Genomic DNA, 20,207 nt, shown 5'->3' with positions numbered 1-20,207 from the left:
TTTTATTTTATTAGCTTTAAAAGATATACAAAATGAAACGAGATTTTGTAGGTGAAACAATATTACAAAAAAAAGTTATTTAGTTAAGAGTTTACTTAGGGAGTGTTTTGTCTATTCACAGCCAAAAACGGTGTCATGGTCTCAAACAGTGTTAAAGTGAAATAACAAAGTTGAAAACGGTGTTACAGCGCTATTTTTTCAAATATTAATACGTTTTTTAATTTTAAATTTTAAAATTTAAAATTAAAATTTTATTTTTTAGTTAATTTATTTAATATTGGTGATTAAATATAAGGGTATTTTCGTCCATTTTAATATTAAAAGTATAGTTTTCAAATAACAATAATATATAGTGTAGTTGTCTAACTTTTTATACAATTTAGTACATTTTTATAAATGTCCCCGAAAAATATCATAGAATCATATCTTCGTATTTTCACATTTTAGCCTTCTTGACTAGAACGTGGATCTCCGGTTCTATCTCCCCATAGTTTCCGTATAAGAAATGTTACGCAACGCAAAGGAGATAAATAAGAACATGACGGGGATGTTTTTTATGTCTTTTTTTGCTGATTTCTCTATCGAAATTCTCCATAATAAGTGACCAATTGATATAACATAATAACATAATAAGTGACCAATTGATATTGAGTATTTGGCCCTAGACGTGTCACACGTAACGTGTGAGTAAGGTAAGGGACAAGGAGTAAAATACTAAGAGCATGAGAGGACTAGCGATATCCATATATTATCAAACAATAATGCATATACATAAAAAAATTTATGATAAAATGGTATATGTTGCTCAATCCATGAAAAAACATTTGTTTTCTCTTGGACAAATTAAGCCCAATTCTATTTTAAACTGCCTGGTATTATTAGAAAAGATCCAATTGGCATACATATTCCACTTCTAAATATATGAAATCAATTATTTAAAGTTATTATACACTAATTAGGGGTGCTAAAATGGACCAAATTAACGTGGCATCTCAATCCAAGAAAAACCATAAAATTTCATCGAGTTAATATTTTGGATTTTAATTTTTGACGTTATATTTTGGATTTTAATTTTTGACGTTGATAAGTTAAATGAGTTGGGTTGAAATTAGTTTGGTAGAAAATAGTTTATGAGTTTACAAAAGCTAAACTAGCACGAATTAATTGATTGAGAAAACCAAATCAACTCTTTATGCGTTTCGCCTCTACGATCTCCTCTACTATCTTTTCTTCTTAAATGGGAGTTTTCTTTTTGTTTTTTTTAGGCCCAAGTATTTTTAAAATGACAAAATTTGATATTAGGTTTCATATTTGGTGGTTTTAAGCCCATAATAATTTCAGTAAACCGAATTAAAATTGAGTAAACCAGAATAAATTTCATTAGTTCAGTTCATAATTAATTTCTCGGCTTATAATTGATCTGAATAACTTGAGTACCCATCGATCGGGTAAGGGGCAAATTTCAACCTGAACAATTTCAATTTGCACATGTGGCATATGACTCGGCAAAATTTGCATATATAACATCTGACTCATCGTGGTTGACCAACATAATCCCGGAAAATGTTGATTTTGGCATAAATTTAGTAGTTCATGTTGTTTATTCGAAAAAATGTTTAGTTAGGTTGAAATTCACACGATAGCAAAGTTAAAGTATAAATATACATTTATGAAATTGTCCATGTTGAAATTTGCCCTTTAGCCCCCATCGATCCAACTGAAATTTATTTTTGTTTAGTTCTAAAAGATATTTGGTAAACAATATTTAAAAAAAAAAAAACAGAATAACCCGACCAGTTCAACCCAAAAAAAAAACTGTATGCCCATGACTAAGTATCAGCATCTTATAAGACAATTAAAGAAAACTGTTTATGACTCCACCGTTTTCAATGGATTGTTTAGAAAGGTTTGAGAAACCTAATTTGGGGAAGGACTTGAGATCTAGGCTAAGGATAATGACTTACAAAACAAAAGTTAACGATCATTTTTATCAACATGCATCATAACGAATTTGAATCAATATGGTGTCGCATCGATAAATGATGTTTTAGAAAAAATTTAGGCGGTAAGCATGCAGACAATAACCATTGCCTAACATTTAAACTTTGATACAAGCTTAGAAAGATTGATAACCTTTTATATCTATAGTTACAAATTAGATAAATACATTGAAACAAGGTTTACATAATTTTGTCGAAGTGATCAGCATTTACGACCTAATCAATTATCTGAACATTGCCTATAACATGTTGCTTGTTTAGGATAAAGCGTATTGCTTCATATATATATGTTACAAGACAACCATTAAATTTGCTGATGGCACAACCACTTCTACTTGTGCTATTGTATAAGTCTATATCATCGTATTTGTCTTGTTTATTAACCAAGCTAAGAAAAAAAAAACTCTTTGTCACATCTTTGGTATAAATTTCCTTGTCACATAGCTTTTTATTGGTTTTGGTAAGACTCTGTACATAGTGTTTTGTGATATTCATCTAGGATTTTTTTTAATGTTCTACTCATCTAGTAGAATTAGTGAATTAGTTACTGACGACAAGAGATTATAAACTAAACTAAAAATTGTGCATCCGTGTGGGAAAATCATGACGAATCGACCCCAATGTCCATAAGTATTGACCAGCTAATCATACACATCCGTCCAAAAAGCTCTACAACTTTTTCTTGTTTAGTCAAAGTCCAAAAGGGTAGAGATGTGTTTGGTCACAAGTGCTCAACAGCCAGATTCGGTTTCGTATCATTAACTTTGATCAAAGATGACAAAAATAAACAATGATTTTGAGCATTTTCTTTACTCAATATTTTTAGTTTAAAAATCGCTGGTTCGAATAGAGTTTGGAATGCACCATATAATATGTTTTGGTATCGGACCTGAGGGATGTATGGATTTTGGCTGAGAACTCTGTGATTGTTGAGAAAAATATTCTTAGTTACATGTTTGGGTAAGATTGTATTTTTTTTTTAAATGTCGGGAACGAATTTATCATGACGTTTACGTGGACCCAAAGATTGTGATTTTTTGTGTTAGAGACATGAATCAAATCAACATTAACATAGGCCGGTGATGCAAAAGTCATGATTAGTCTAGTTTAGGAGTATAATGATTCTACTACACATTCATACTATATATTTTAATTCTAAATATTAACTTTAAACCTAATTTTCTTTAAGATTATTTTTAACAAGATTATGCTTATTCGATATTTTCTTAACCATTTTTTTTCGTGTGTCTAAAACAAAACTTAAAGAGGTATAAAAGTTCTTGAATACTCTATGAAAATAATTAATAATTAAAAAAACAAATGGAGTTCTTTTTATAATAATGATCATTAGGTAAAACTCTAAAAGGGTTTTGATGAGATCATTTCCAACAAAATTCATATGATTAAAGTAAATAACTTAATTTGAAAACCTAACGTTTCTAATGACACAAAAGATCATGCATCCTTCATTTCTCCATATACTTTCACTATGTGGTCCGACATTGCACACAACCTACTTGGATCGGGTATATCTTCGAACCAGAATTTCATTTTGCTCGCATCCTCAATTTATTTCCGACCGCTTTCACCATTTTGGTGTTTTCCTAAATTTTTAGATTAGAGAAATGTGATTAAACACGTGTTTTACTCGTTATGTTTGGGTTTAATCGGTTCTAATTATCTTTATGGTTTAATATTTTCAAAAAAACAAAACATAGCTAGTAATGTCCTTATAACTGACTGGTACATACATGACATAACACAAACACAGTCACATATAACTTATTCTTTTAAACGACGTTATCCATATCTATGATGGATTTACCAAAACTATTTTTTTATGACAATGGGTTTAACTTGACCAAGTTGCAATATTCTTACTGATAATCATTATCTTGATCAAGAGTTTTTTATAGAAGGAAAGAAGTAACAAATTAACTAATGTTATAAAATTACAATAATTATGTCTCTTTTTGAATTTGGCGTACATGCATATGTAAGTGATGAGAAAAGGTTCTGAAAACGAAATGTGTGGAACATATTCAACAATAGCTATCTAAGTTAGGTCTATATATATATATATATATTGTCTAATATAATATGTCTTCCACTTAGAAAAAACAATCTCTATGTAGGCCAAATGTGAATGTAAATGACTACATCTAAATTTTACTTTTGTTTGTATTGTTTAACATCCATGTAAGCCAAAACGCATACGTTCATTTCATTACATTTTTCGTTTTCGATATATAATCGATGTTAATTTCGTTGAGCAAAAACTATAAGCAGTTTTATAAAAGATAACAAGATCTTGTTTCTTCAGTTGTGTACGTATTATTAAGCCTCATATTGTCAACTTACAAGCTCATAGTTTGTCCAAATAACTTGTAACCACAAAAATGTACAATGATTACAAAATAATATTTTGAAATACCATTGTAATGCATTAAACTAATGTATAATTAAAAGGAATATATACTTCTCAGTTGTTATAGCAACGTTTATGGAGATTGGGTTAACCGTTTCGTTGCGGTTTGGTTAGCCGTTTCGTTGCGGTTCAGTTAACCGTTTCGTTGCGGTTCGGGTTTGTTATTACCAAATACCAATCATAGTCATTACAATATGTATATAATTAAGATGATTAGCTGTCCAAATTCCAAGCTTTGATACCATGTTGTCATAAAAGTTTCTTGTCTCTATTAGGTTATTTAACTAAATCTTGTTGCTAAACAGAGAAATTAGCCAATGTAGTCAAATTTCAACCTACAAGAAAAGGCTATGGATATGTTCTAGCCAACCACACGTATGGTTAAATTATGCAAAACATCTTAATCTTTTAGCTAGTGGGTAACAAACACGCTTATTAGCTAATCAATAAAATAATGGAGATTGCCAAGAGTAAAGAAGTGGATAAAAGTGAAAAAATTTATATTGCTTTGGACCGGGCATGAAAGTAACACTTCAGCTCTATGGATCCTCGGGTCAAACTTTTGCAGTTCAAGATGTTCTGGTTTAGCACTACAAATAAAATAAGAGAGCATCACTAATTATGCTTAATCTTACCTAATCACTACCATTTTTATTCATTTGTTTTACTTTCAAAGCTTGTATGCAAGATATACATTATATATAATTTACAACATAATAAGAATCAAGCAAATAGGATAAAATTGGGATAAGATCGAAAAATCGAATATGTAGAACTTTTAGAACTCTCTATTAGGAATAATAATATCTCACATTATAAGTTGACTAAGATCTTCAGAGGTATATATAAGATATGAGTCTTCTCATTTATTGCCAATTGGTTTTAAGTTGGAAATCCACAATCTAATACGGTATCAGAGCCCAGTCCACACATACTCAATCCAATCCACAATCGGGTTAGCCGAATAGTTAGTCCACCGATTCATGCCCAAACATACCGAGATTTATGGCGGAAAGAGCCATCATCTTGAAGGAATATATTAGAGATATCAATATCTCATATTGAAAATTGAGTAAAATTTTATATAGTATATATAAAATATGAGCTTCTCAACTCATTGTCAATTGGTTTTAAGTGAAAGTCCACGATATTATACTTTCCACCCATGTTAATTATGTTTTATTTCTCATGATATTCTTATCATCAAATACACGTAACTCCAAATTTTATATGTTTTCGTGAAAAGTGAAAGACATATCTCAAATCTTCATTGAGTTGTAACAAAGTTTATGACATCATCAACCTTTTGGTAACAATATATTTAAGAAACTAAGTTCTTAGAATAAACCTACTTAGCCTTTCCTATACTCACCTAGTTAGTGATAATTTTACTGCAAATATCTACTGGCAATTACCTTAATATAAGCCACCTGTCTTGTGATGACGTTAAAAGGACTTAAAATAATTACTTAACTTATTGCCACAAGTCCTTACGTGTAATCCAATGAACAACATAAACATAAAAAAAGACTTCAGTGTGAGATCGCATGTATAAGTTTCCTTAACACTTGGACATATATGAGTGGTGTAGTTATGTGTTACTCCACTACCATCCATTGTTGTTAGTTTTAAACCATTATAATTAAGGGAGCATGTATATGAATAATTCAATATAGGCCTCTATAGACACATAGATAGTGTACGTGTCATATAATTAAAGTTCTAACTTTATGAGAATCTCACTTTTTTTTTGCATAAAAAGAGTATTGGATTTGATGCTTTAGAAATTGTTGCCCAATGCCTTAACATTTTCATTCCTTAACCTCTATAATACCCTTTTTAGAAACCAATGAGACCTTTTTCAATTTAAATTGTTTTTCATAAGACACGACACAAGTGTTGTCTTTTTCTAAAATTGTGGCAGCAAATTTTATCTAATTATTTGTTATAAATTCTACAGAATAATCAATAGTAAATAATTAAATAGACATAACTTACAATTTATATAGGCTTTTACCCTTTTGTTTTGGATTATGAGGTTTCTTATCTTGTGATCTCTTTTACCCACATATACATAGATTGTATGCTCTTCAATATTTGATACGATATGCTAAAAAGACATTAACATATTGTTTAAATAAAAAATAATTTCATTTTCTTTTGATCTTCTCATTACCATTTTCTCTTAACATAAAAGAAAACAACAAAATATAGTGATGGAGAGAAGTGGTGGACCCAAAAAGCTTTAGTCAGTGCATATATAAGAACATAAGACATCAAAGCAGAACAGCACAGAGCTTCCATATCAAGACAAAGCTAACAGATTGGTAGATCTAATAGAGAAAAACTATATAATTTTCCTCAAAATCAGAAGAAGAAGAAGAATGAGTTGGTGGGGAGTGAAGGGAGGTGGATGGGGAATGGTAGAAGAAGTTTGGAGAAAAGGTCCATGGACCGCTGAAGAAGATCGTCTCTTGATCGAATACGTTCGCGTTCACGGTGAAGGTCGTTGGAACTCTGTTGCTAGACTCGCAGGTACCACCACTTTTCTTTAGTGTTTGCATGTTTTAGTATATGGTCTTCCCTAATTATATCACAATATTCAATATTTTTAAACAAATGTTTTTGATAATTTTTAAGACATTGATTGATTGATTCATTCATTTATAATGTTTTGATCATTAGGATTGAAGAGGAATGGCAAAAGCTGCAGACTAAGGTGGGTGAATTACCTTAGACCAGACCTCAAGAGAGGTCAGATCACTCCTCACGAAGAAAGTATAATAATTGAGCTACACGCTAAGTGGGGAAATAGGTAAAAATTACCTCAAAACCAAAAAAAAACCAAAGTCATCAGTTTTGTTTTTTTCTTTTTTACGTTTTGTCTATGCATGGCTTTTGTCTTAATTATTAGGGTTTTGTCTAGGTGGTCAACAATTGCACGTAGTTTACCAGGAAGAACAGACAACGAGATCAAGAACTATTGGAGAACCCATTTCAAGAAAAAGGCAAAGCCAACCACTAACAATGTGGAGAAGACAAAGAGTCGTCTCCTAAAAAGGGAACAATTCAAGCAACAGAGAGAATTAGAGATGCAACAAGAACAACAGTTGTTTCAGTTCGACCAACTCGATATGAAAAAGATCATCTCTTTACTCGAAGACAACAATAGCACTAGCAGCAGCGATTGCGGCAGCAATGGCAATGTGTTCTATGCTCCTCATCAAGTAACACATTCATCAAAACCCTTTGGCTATAACCCTAATTTGTTAGAGGAGCAGTTACAAGGGAGGCTTGCTCCGGTAAACATACTTGACGCTAATACTACGAATGAAGATAATGCGATATGGGACGGGTTATGGAACATGGACATTGTCGATGGACATGGTGGGATGAGTGTTGTAGCTGCTACTTCTGCTTGTGGCCCAAGGAAGCCATATTTCCATAACTTGGTGATTCCATTTTGTTAATTATGTCGACCTTTGGAGTCTTTTTAAGATTTTGGTATGCCTATTAGTATGTTGTCATGACGTGTGTGTGTGTGATGTAAAAAGACTACTTTATGTTAATGATTTTCGTAAGAAAACCAAACGTTAGTGAATGAGCCAAAACTATGATTAGTGGTCCTCAAGGTTTAAGGTTGACAATCCAAAACTATTTTCGGGTTTTGAACTTTTAGATTATTATCCCAATCTTGTAGCACGGAGAGGTAGAAGTATCCCGGATTTAGCCAAGCCCGGCTCATTGAAATATTTGGCCCTGTACTAATATATATTTTTAACCTTATGATGAGGATTAATATTTTAGAAGGCCCTAAAATAATTTTAAAAATCACTAAATTGTGAAGATATTTTTGTAAAATATTTTTTTGCTCCTCTACAATTTCTCATCTTGAACATGCTAAGAACATTCAGTAAGTACAAAGGGATATGCTACCAGCCCCACCCCACTTGAGTTTCGATAGAAAAGATTTGGGGAAAAAATAAGCGCATGATCGGTCTTAGAGCATGTACGACAGTGATTTTATGAGTGTTTTAACAATAGATCTTAATATATAATAATTAAGTTTATTAAAATATTTGTTCTAAAAATTTAGACTTGTATCTAAATTTAAGATATACATTTAGGAGGGTTTAAATTCACTTTTGTATAAAACATCATAATTAATTGTTTTAGACATTTTTAATGCGTACCACCATTAAACATGCTCCCTCTTAAAGTTAAAAAAAAATAAACAAGAGCAAGATGGGAAAAAATAAGTTACATCTCATGTGATAAAAATCTGTTAAAACTGGTGATCATGTCTAATACCAAAATCCTGGTCATAAAATTTTATTCATAACTTTAATTAGTTAATTTTCTTATCAAGACTTTAATTTGAGTCAATATTCAACATACAAAAAATAAATGATTTTTTTCCTTTTAAAAATTTCTATTTTGATTTTTCAATATTTGGAAATCAATATATAATTTTCTTTTCATTTAATATAAATAAAAATCTCACTATCTATTTCCCCCCCCCCCCCCTTCATGAAGTATGTTTTATATATTTTTGGTCAATATTGTATGCTATTGTTATTTATATCTAAAACCTTGAAAGAATTTTTTTTGTTTCCTTTTAACTTTACAAGGACTTGGGTTAAGCTAATTAATCAGATATGTCAAATAAAAAGAAGCCACAAAATTTTATGATATCAGAAAACATATTTATTTCAAAGTTATCCAAAACAAGAAACCAAATGAAGCATAACGAAAAAAAAACATTGAAATCTGTGGTCTGATAAACAAAAAACCAAGAAGACAAAACATAATATCTTTGAGTCACAACTTCCTGCTTTTGTCTCTATCATTTCCTGTTGCTACTCTTCCATCATTTCAACCTCTTCCTCAGCCACCGCATCACCACCACTGCTTTCACCATCTCCCCCACCACTGCTTTCACTGTCTCCCCCACCACTGCTTTCACTGCCTCCCCAAATGCTGCTTTCATCGCCAATAGCATTTCCTCCGGTGATGCCATGATACTCATACATCATTTCCTGTAAGCGACGTTCGCTTTCAACAATTAGGGCTAAGTGTTCTTCTAGCTGACGTTGTCTTCTCGCCTCCAAGGACAGGTCATTCCTCCTTGTGTTGTCATTGTCACGGATTTGGTTCAGAGCATATGAAGAGTGCGTAGGGTTCAGAGCATATGGAAGGTGTATAGGACTCACAGTATTGTCAAAGAGTCCCTCGATATAACCTTCAGCAGAAGACAACACATTGTCGATCCACATCATCGTTGGTTCATCAACCTAATATAACAAATCAATATTTCATTAAATGATATCAATTTCCAAACCTAATATCATATTGGCAATTTAATGTGAAGATATATAATACTTCATCCGTTTTAGAATAAGAAATCATTAAATTTTTGCTTATTTTAAAATAAAAACATCATTTGATACCTATATAAACACGATTCAACCAATGAAAAAATAATCTGTAGAATATAAAAGTTTTAAACCAATAAAAATGAATTAATTTTGAATAGATTTGTGAAAAAATCATCTAATTTTTTTCAAAAAGGCTAAAATATCGTCTATTAAAAAACGAAAAAGTATATATATATATATAGATAGATCTATTACCGTATCGGGTTCAGTAGGTTTTGCAAACAACCAGTCACCTTTTTCAGTTTGTCTGCATAGCGGACATTCCATTCTATTCTTTGCGTTAAACGCCGAACCAACGCAGTCTATAAAGGGAATCATGTAAAGAAATGTTTTGATAGATCAATGTCACAAAAACAAAAATTAATATTAATGAAATGTTACCTAAGTGAAAACAATGGGTACATCGAAGTGTAACGAGACTTCGTTCATTATTATTGTCAGCAATTGGTACCCGACAAACTGCACAAATCTCACCAACGTCAACTGGTTCAATGACTGGTTTGGTTTCCTTAGCATTACTTTCTGAACTCATAGTTATTGTCTAATCTTAATCTAATCTCACAATTTGTGAAGAGAACAGAGAGGAAGAGTCTTTTTTATATATACTTGTTGAAGCAAATATATTCAACCACCTCTAGATTCTTCTTCTCATAGTCTAAGTTATGTCTTAAATGTTTAATCTTCTTTGGTAAGATAATTAAGAATTCTGCTTTGACTGTCCTTTAAACTTCACAATCTTATTATGTTCTTTCCAATAATTTTTAGTCTCTACATAGACTACCAAAATAATATGACATTTATATGTATTTGGTATTATATTAGTTTCCAATCTTAAATACCTAACAAGTATAACAGACATTTCAAACATTGCGCGCCAATTAGATGTATCTAACAACTATTGACAGTTAGTTGTTTTTAACTTATGTGTAAGAAAGTATCAATAAGTTGCTTTTTCGCGTCAATAACAGTTATTGAACCATTTTTAAAAATAAAAATCTAACTTATATGGAAAATCAGTTTATAACGAATAACTAACAAATAAAACGTGTTACAAGTACAACAGACATTTCAAATATTACGCGCCAATTATATGTATTTAACTACTATTGACTGTTAATTGCTTTAACTAATATCAATAAATTTTTATTTCATACCAATTATATCTTACGGTTATTGCACTAATTTTAAAAAATGAATATCTAACATATATGGAAAACATCGATAAATAACAGATATTTAAAATTGTTTGCGCCAATTATGTGTAACAAATTTTGTAAACCAACTATGTTTTAAAGTAATTAAAATGTTATATATAACCAATATTTTACAGAAAAAAAAATATTTATTATTTTATATATGGACGGCGTATATGTGGACTTGGATGAGTTAACATTCTATCATTCCACGGTATGGTTGGCTGAACAATGGCCCTTCCTTGGAGACGTGACTCCACATGACTCAACTTTCTTTATTTTTCTGCCGCATGGACATTCCATCTTCTTCTTTGAATTGAAATGACCAATACAATCTGTAGAGAGAAACATGTTAAGAAACAAATTGATAGGTATCACAACATAAGAAAACGCAAAACAATTACAAGATGATTTATAATTTCAAAAGTTCATAACAAAAATACAAATAACTTTCACAAGCTAAGAATCTCATACTAATTTGCTAAATAATCTCATATATTGGACAACTTTGGTCGGCATAATATATAGATTCGAGTAAATGGATGCAGCAAACAAAACGTGAAACTAAGAATCTGTAAACAATAATTCTATGAATAATACATTCATAACTAAATGCTACAAAAAAAGAAATTAATATAAGACTTGTGAAACAGATTTCAAAAATCTAGTATTTCATAAACTAAATTTAATTCTTTTTTACCCAAGTGAAAGATGTGGGTACATCGAAATTTAACAAACTGACACCAACATCAATTGGTTCAACAACTGGTTTGGTCCTTAACATAACTCGCTAAACTCATAGCAATTGTCTAATCTTATGTAGACAATAACCTAATCCCATAGTAATATGTGGAGAGAAGAGAGATAAAGAGACTAATTTATATAGATGGGCAAATACTTTTTAACAACCCTTAAATTTTTCTGTACATATATAGTCTAAGGATGTTGTATTCAAAGTGGAATTTTAAGAAAATTGTGTAGAATTTATAAACCGTATGTTATTCAAACAAGTATTTTAAAAAGTCTCATGAAATCTAGTGTTATTAGTGTTATCGAACATTTCAAAATCCACCTTAAAATCCATTGTTATTAAAAACAATATGTGGATTTGATTTTCAATGATTTTAAAGAATTTGGTTTGATAAACTAGTTTATAATGCTATGAGCGAGCCTATTAGTATTTTGTGATGAAGTGTGTTTGTGTGTATGATATAAAAAGACTACTTTAATTTCATGATTTTCGTAAAAACCAAACCTCAATGAATGAGCAGGGAACTACATTACTCATTTCATCGAAATGAGCAGGGAACCTTGGGATAATGTAGACAAGCTCTGTTTTAGCTGTTACATATCTTCGATTTAAAGACCATGCCAATATGCCATTGTAGCAATCCCCGATGTAGTCAATCCCGGCTAACTTAATATTTTGCCCAATACTAAAACCGTGGTCGTAAAGTTGGACTCATAACTTTTGATTAGCTAATTTTTTTATTAGGATTTTAGTTTGAGTCAATATTCAATATACAAAAAATAAATTATTTTGTTCCTTTTAAAGGTTATTTCTATATACTTGAGTCAATATATATATATATATATATATATATTTATATTTACCATATGTTTGATATATATGGTCTTTGTTGCTAGGTTAAGTGATTTGAAAATTTTGAAGTATGTTTATATATATATTTTTTTTGTCAAAGTTTTATTGTTATTTACATCTAAAACCTTAGAAGAATATATTTATCCTTTAACTTTGTAAGTTGGGTGAAACTCAAATAATATAGATGTCAAATAAAACGATATTCAATGCCAAGTTATCTAAAACAAGAAACCAAATGAAGCAAAAACAAAGAAACACTGAAATTTTTAGTTTGATAAACAAAAAGAGACATGAAAAAAAAAACTATAAGCAAAACAATTGAAACAAAAAGCAAAGTCTAAATTATCATTTCCCTTTGCTACTCTTCCATCATTTCTACCTCTTCCTCAGCCATTGCACCACCACTGCTGCTGTCGCCGTCTCCCCCACCGCTGCTTTCACCGTCAATACCAATTCCTCCGGTAATGCATTGGTACTCATACATCATTCTTTGTAAGCGATGTTGGCTATCAACAATAAGGGGTATGTGTTCATCTACCTGATGTTCCAACCAAACCTCCAAGGAAAGGCCAATCCTCCATATCCCATACCTCATGATACCAATGTCACGGATTTGGTCCAGAGCATATGGAGGCTGCATAGGGTTCACATCATATGGAGAGGGCACATGGTTCGGATCATATGGAGAGGGCACATGGTTCGGTTCATATGGAGAATGCAAAGAATTAAAAGACTTGGCAAAGAGTCTTTCGACATAATCTTCAACAGAAGACAACATCTCGTCGATCCACATCATGGTTGGCTCAACCTAATGTAACAAATTAATATGATAAGTACTCATTAAATAATATCAAATTCGAAACCTAATATCATAATAATAGATATTTTAATGTATCAAGGTTTAGATCTATTACCATGGCCGGTAACGATCTCATATGATCAGCTCCTTCACCCAAAATATCAAAATCGGTATCCGGAGTCGGAGATGAAGGCTCAGCAAAATTTGGAAGCAACCAGTTACCTCTCTCGGTTTGCCTACAACAAGGACACTCCATTTTTTCTTTGAATTGAAAAAGACCCAATGCAATCTGTAGAGGGAAAGATGTAAAGATAAATTGATGTCACAACATAAGAAAAAACAAAATTAGACCGTTAAAGAAAACGTTGCACTAGTTGTACAAAAGTATTTTTTTCGAATAAATTTTACATTTTATTCAAAAAAAAAAAGAAAAACCAAAATTATTAGAGGAAAATTATAATTTTAAAAGTATATAATATAAAAATAGTTAACTTTCACAGCCAACAATCTAATACTAGCTCATATATAATTGACACTTTTGGTCTACATAAATCTATAGATTTGAGTTAATGGATGTATCAAACAAAACGTGAATCTAAGAAGATCTGTAAACAATAATATTCTATCAAGAATACATTCACAACTAATTGCACACACACAAAAAAATAATACAAGACTTGTGAAACATATATTAAGAATCTGGTATTTCATAAACTAAAATTATTTTATTTTTTTACCTAAATGAAAGACATGGTTACAACGAAGATTAACGACTGTGCGTTGATCATCATTGTCAGCAATTGACTCCTGACAAATTACGCAAACACCAACATCAACTGGTTCAACGACTTGTTTGGTAATTTCCTTTACACTACTCTCTGAACTCATAGCTATAATATAATCTTATATAAACAATAACAAAATCTCACAATATCTGATGAGAACATTGAGGAAGAGTCTAATTTATATAGATGGGCAGATACATGTTGAAGAAAATACTTTTTTAACCACATCTAGATTCTTCTCATAGTCTAAGTTATGTCTTAAATGTTTTTTTTCTTCTTTGGTAAGATAGTTAAGAATCCTGCTTTGACTATCCTATAAACTTACAATCTTCTTATGTTCTTTCCAATATTTTAAAGTCCTTACATTAGACTACCTAAATAATATGACATCTTATATGTATTTTGTATTAAATTAGTCTCCAATCTTAAACAATTTTCCAATATGTTACAAGTATAACAGACATTTCAAATATTACATGCCAATTATATGTATCTAACGATTATTAATCGTTAATTTTTTAACTAATATTTAAAAAGTATCAATAAGTTGTTATTTCGCTTCAATTATAATTAACGGCTATTGCACCAATTTTTAAATGAATAACTAACTTATATGGAAATATAAAGAATATTGAAAAGAGTTTACGCCAATATTTAAAATTGTTCATGCCAATTATATTTAACGACTTTTGTAAGCTACTACATCTTAAAGTAATTAAAATGTTATATCTAACAAACATTATACAGAAAAATATATTTATTATATTGTATAATAATTAAAAGGAAAATAGAAAAAAATCTGGGAAATATATTTTGCTACAATATTTTTGTAAAGATAAATTATATATGTAGAATCTAGGCCAACGTTGATTAGTGTCCTCATGTTTTTAAAATAGTGTATTGGGGTTAGAGCTTGATTGGTTCTACCACTCTAAATCTCTCAAATTGGTTAACTTGGAAAAGCTTTATTCAAGCGTTTGCTCTCTCTATATACTATATTTTTATTTATTACTATATAGTAGAGCTTAATACTAAAATTTTATTTATTATCCATGCGTTTTTCATTCTTTTCCGGTGCCACCCGCTACCTTATGCAACATCAAACGCTTGAATAAAGCTTTTTAAGTTTTCTTTTTTATTCACTAAATTACAGCTTAACAAATCCATATTTACGAGTGGTTAAACAAATATGATATGTAATAAATGAATTTATTTGATTGAATATTAATTTTAATGATGTTTCATATTGAGTTTCGGATGTTCAATCATTCAAAATACTGATTTACTAGTGATTAATTATTGTGTTACATCTGATTGTATATTATTTTTAGTGATGTGTCATAGTGAATACCCACTAGTCAACCATTCATAAAAGTTTTTGGGTTTTAGTTATATTCATTAAATTAAAGCTTGACTAATACTAAATATTAATTGTTAATCACATCTAATGTGTATTAAATGAAATTTTTGATTGCATATTAATTTTAATGATGTATCATCCTGATGTTCAATTATTCAAAAATATTTTGAGTGTAATGTTTTTATTCATTAAATTACAGCTTGAAAATATGGATTTATTAGTGAATAATCAAATGTTATGTAAATTAAACAATTTTTTTTAGTGGAAATTAATTTTAATGATGTTTCATGCCGAGTACCTGTTGGTCAATCATTCTTAAATATTTTTGATTTTTCTTTTTTATCCAGTAAATTACAGCTTGAAAAATACTGTTTTATTAGTGGTTAATCAAATCTAAGAAAATACTGTTGTATTAATCAAAATGTTTGATTGGATATTAATTTAAATGATGTGTCATTGTGTGTACTCACTTGTCAATCATTCTTAAATATTTTTATTTTATTTTTTATTCATTAAATTAGAGCTTAATAAATACTGATTTATTAGTAGTTAATCAAATCTGAAGTGTAATAAGTTTATTGTATTGATTATTTGGATCAAATTAAAAATCAGATTCAAACTAAACCCCAAAATTGGTCAAAATTAATGATCCAGACCAAAACCAAACCCCTCTTATTATTAGGACTTCAATTTAGGTCAATATTCAATTCTAAGAAAAACAATTTCTTTCTTAAAGGCATTTCTAGTTTCGTTTGTCAATTTTAAGAAATCCATATATATAAGAAAATAAGTCTTAATATCTAATATGTTTTTTCCCCCTTCATGATAACTATTTTTCTATCAACGTATTTTAAAACATCCGATGATAATTTCTTCACGTTGTGTATAAAGGAAACACAATTTAATAAAATTTCCGTTCACTTAATTTTTTTGTTTTTGAATGATGTTAGATATGGTCTTTGTTAATGCTAGGTAAAGTGAATAAGTGGTACTAATAAACAAAAAATTTATAAAACCATAAAACTTTATTATAGCCCACAAAAGAACTTGACTGCCAAATTATCAAAACAAAAGAAAAATGTAGCAAACACAAATACAAAAAAAAAGAACAATAAAATTTGATAGTTTGATCACCATCATTTTCAATTGCTACTATGCCCCTCCTCAGCCACCGCATCACTACTGCTGCTTTCACCACCTCCGACAACGCTACTATCACCGGTTGCTCCAATGCTGCCTTGAGACTCACACATCATTGCATTAAAGCTTTGTTCTTCTACCTGAGGCTGCATCCACGTCAAGGGAATGTGATTCCTGAATCTCCCATACCAAGTGTTGCCATTGTTATGAATTTGGTTTGGACCATATGAAGGATGCCTCGGGTTCAGAGCATTTGGAGTGTTCATTGGGTTCCAAGCATATGGAGTGTGCATAGGGCTCAGATCAGGATATTCAAAGCTTATAGGTGATGGATAGGTAAAGAGTAAATTGAGATGAGTTTTAATTAGAGACAACTCACTGTCACTCCACTCCATCGTTGGCTGAACCAACAAATGAATATGTTAGTACTCATTCAAATACTATACAAATACATTTAAAAAAATCAAAGTATAGATCTATTACCATGGCTGGCTGAACATGTTTAGCAATACAGTCTGAAGAGGGAAAGATGTCAAGAAAGAAAATGATAGATCAGTGTCACAACATATCTTATATAAAAACCCAAGAATATTAGCGGATCTATGATTTATAATTTTAGATAATAATAATTATTATTATTATTATGATAATAATTATAAATTTCTCATGCAATCATCTCCTCCTAATTTGTTTAAATAATCACATATATGTTGGGCATCTTTGGCCGGCATAAATATAATAGACAACCAAAGATGTCTTAGAGAGTGTTGTATAGTCTGAAAACCCAATAAGACAGAAAACTAATTCCATCACTAATATATACGGAGAAAGAAAAAAAAACAAGAAAAGACAAAATATTACGAGTCTACAACAAATAGAAAAGGGATGCACGTGATATGTAACTAAAATCAACATAAACATATCAAGCAAAAATTGATTTATTCTTTTGATGCTCATTCATAAAAAAAAATTAAGTAAATATTACCTAAATGATACATATGGTTACATGGAAGCTTAACAACATCACCATTGTTAGCTAATGGCTCACGACAAATGGTACAGTTGTCAGCATCAACGGGTTTGGTTTCCTTCAGACCATTCTCTAAACTCATAGCTATTGTCTAATCTTATGTAAAAGTAAAACCAATCTCAAAATATATGAAGGGAATTGAAAAGAAAAGTCTAATTTATATAGATGGACAAGCACTGGTTGATGCAGATACTTTTTGGCCACCTGTTAATTTTCTTCTCATAGTCCAAGATATCAATTAAATACTAATTAATTTTTTTTAGTAAGATAGTTAAGACTTCTGCTTTGACCTTCAAAATTCTCAATATTATTATGTTCTTATTAATATGTTTAATTTTTTACAAAGACTACCAAAACAAGATGACATTTAAAAATATATCTTTTGTACTAAAGTAGATTCTAATCTTAAATACCAAGCAAGTATAACAGATATTTCAAATATTTCGCGCCAATTATTTGTATCTAACTAGTATCTATTAAATATTTAAATAGGTATGTCAAACATATCGATAAATAAAAAATTATTTAAGGTATTTTATGCTAACTATACCTAACGAGTACTGTACCAATAATTGAAAATGAATATCTAACATATATAGAAAACAATAATGAATTTTTAAAATAGTTTGAGCCAATATTTAATCTTGTTCGCGCCAACTATATCTAACGACTTTTGTAAGCTCAATATCTTAAAGTAAATTAAAATAAAATACCTAACTAATAATTTACTGAAAAAAGTATTTCTTATATTATCTAATATTTTTCTTGTAGGTATGTTTAAGTTACATAGAAACAAGATAATCACATTTAAAAAAAATACATTTTATACTAAACTAGTTTTGAATCTTAAATACCAAGCAAATATAACAAATATTTGAATTATTGTTTATCTAACGACTATAATCCGTTAATGTATCCAAATCAAAAGAAGAAAAAAAAATCCTAGAAAGAGAAAGCCAATATTCTAACTTGTATAATTGGCTGATACATGCAAAAAATATTTTAAAGTTTTCGTAAAATTTAGATTAAATTAAAGATCAAATTTAAGTTAAACCCTAATATTGGTTAAAATTGGTCAAAACTTGTGATTCAGTCCAACACTAAAGCCCCATTTATAAATTTTAAGTCATAAGTTTTGACTAGATTTTTTTTCTAACTAGGAGTGTAATTGAGTCAATATTCAACTGTTGCATATATGTTTTGCCTTTTTATAGGTATTTCTATTTTGATTTATGATCAATTTAGGGTTATCCATATTACCTCATTTTCTTTCTATTTAATATAAATTAAAGTCAATCTAACATTTTCTTCATGATAACTATTTTTGTTATCAACGTATTTTAAAACATTGGATGATAATTCTTGTAAAAGGAGCACAATTTTAGTTTTTTACCATTCATTTTTTGTCAATTTGAGTTATGTTAGATATTGCCTATTGACTATTGTCTTTGTTGCTAGGTAAACAAATATGTATAATGGAAAACAAAAATTTTGTTAGCCATAAACAATTATAACAGCACCAAAGAAATATAATGCCAAGTTATCTAAAAAACAAAACTCAATAAATAAGAGAGTTTGATAAACAAGAAGCGATAAAACGAAATAAAGCAAATCTAAATGATCGATCACATAAACCAGCTACTCTCCCCTGATTTCTTCCCCTCCTGCTGCTTCCCCTGCCGCAACGTCCATAGCACTGTTCTCACCACCAACACCTGTTCCTCTAGTGATGCCATGATACTCATATCTCATTTCTTGTAAGCGACATTGTGTTCCGAGGGCCATGTGTTCTTTTACATTATTCAATTCACATATCATTGAAACGGATTAGATTCGGAGCATATGGACGGCGGATAGGTTAATATGGAAGGGTTAAGATTCTATCATTCCGAGGCATGGTTGGCTGAACCATGGCCCTTTCTTGGATTCGTGGCTCCACAGATTTTTCAAAAAACTATTCACCTTTCTCTATTTGTCTACAAATTAGACATTCCATCATCTTATTTCAATTTATTGTAATGTGAACCATTACAATCTGTAGAGGGAAACATGTCAAGAAAGAAATTGATAGATGTCCCAAGATAATGAATCTAATTTTCATTTGGGGTTCTATCACCAAAAAAAAATAAAAAATAATAATAAGAATAATAGTAACCCAGATGAAACTGGTGGCGACATCGTAGCTTAACAAGAGTTCGCTCATCTTCATTGTTCACCAGAGGCTCCAAACAAACCACACAGTTGTCAACATCAACTGGTCCAACGACTGGTTTAATTTCTTTAATATCACTCTCTAAACTCATAGCTCAAAAACCTAATCTCAAGATATCTGAAGAGAACGGAGAAGAAGAGTTTATATAGATGGGCAAATATTGGTTGATGCACTCCCCATATTAATTAAATTGTCTCTTAATTATTAATTTTTGACTTT

At 30.1% G+C, this 20,207-nt stretch overlaps 2 protein-coding genes and 1 pseudogene across 2 annotated transcripts; 1 reads left to right on the top strand and 2 right to left on the bottom strand.

The window, feature by feature from the left end:
• The first annotated feature begins 6,812 nt into the window (after positions 1 to 6,812).
• On the top strand, positions 6,813 to 7,898 carry LOC17879444 (transcription repressor MYB6). The gene is made up of 3 exons (XM_006285719.2): positions 6,813 to 6,963; positions 7,114 to 7,243; positions 7,355 to 7,898. The coding sequence occupies exons 1-3, from the start codon at positions 6,813 to 6,815 to the stop codon at positions 7,896 to 7,898; spliced, it is 825 nt and encodes a 274-aa protein (XP_006285781.2).
• Positions 7,899 to 9,287: 1,389 nt separating this feature from the next.
• Positions 9,288 to 10,398, bottom strand: LOC17879298. Its single transcript, XM_023778487.1, has 3 exons — positions 10,269 to 10,398; positions 10,062 to 10,168; positions 9,288 to 9,722 (listed from the first exon to the last, which is right to left on the bottom strand). Exons 1-3 carry the CDS (start codon positions 10,396 to 10,398, stop codon positions 9,288 to 9,290), a joined length of 672 nt encoding a protein of 223 aa, XP_023634255.1.
• A 2,622-nt stretch (positions 10,399 to 13,020) lies between these two features.
• Positions 13,021 to 20,079, bottom strand: LOC17879314 (annotated as a pseudogene).
• Positions 20,080 to 20,207: the final 128 nt, after the last annotated feature.

This window comes from Capsella rubella, unplaced genomic scaffold (genome assembly GCF_000375325.1).
Source record: "Capsella rubella cultivar Monte Gargano unplaced genomic scaffold, Caprub1_0 scaffold_7, whole genome shotgun sequence".
NCBI lineage: Eukaryota > Viridiplantae > Streptophyta > Magnoliopsida > Brassicales > Brassicaceae > Capsella > Capsella rubella.
This window is presented reverse-complemented; position numbering and strand designations above follow the sequence as displayed.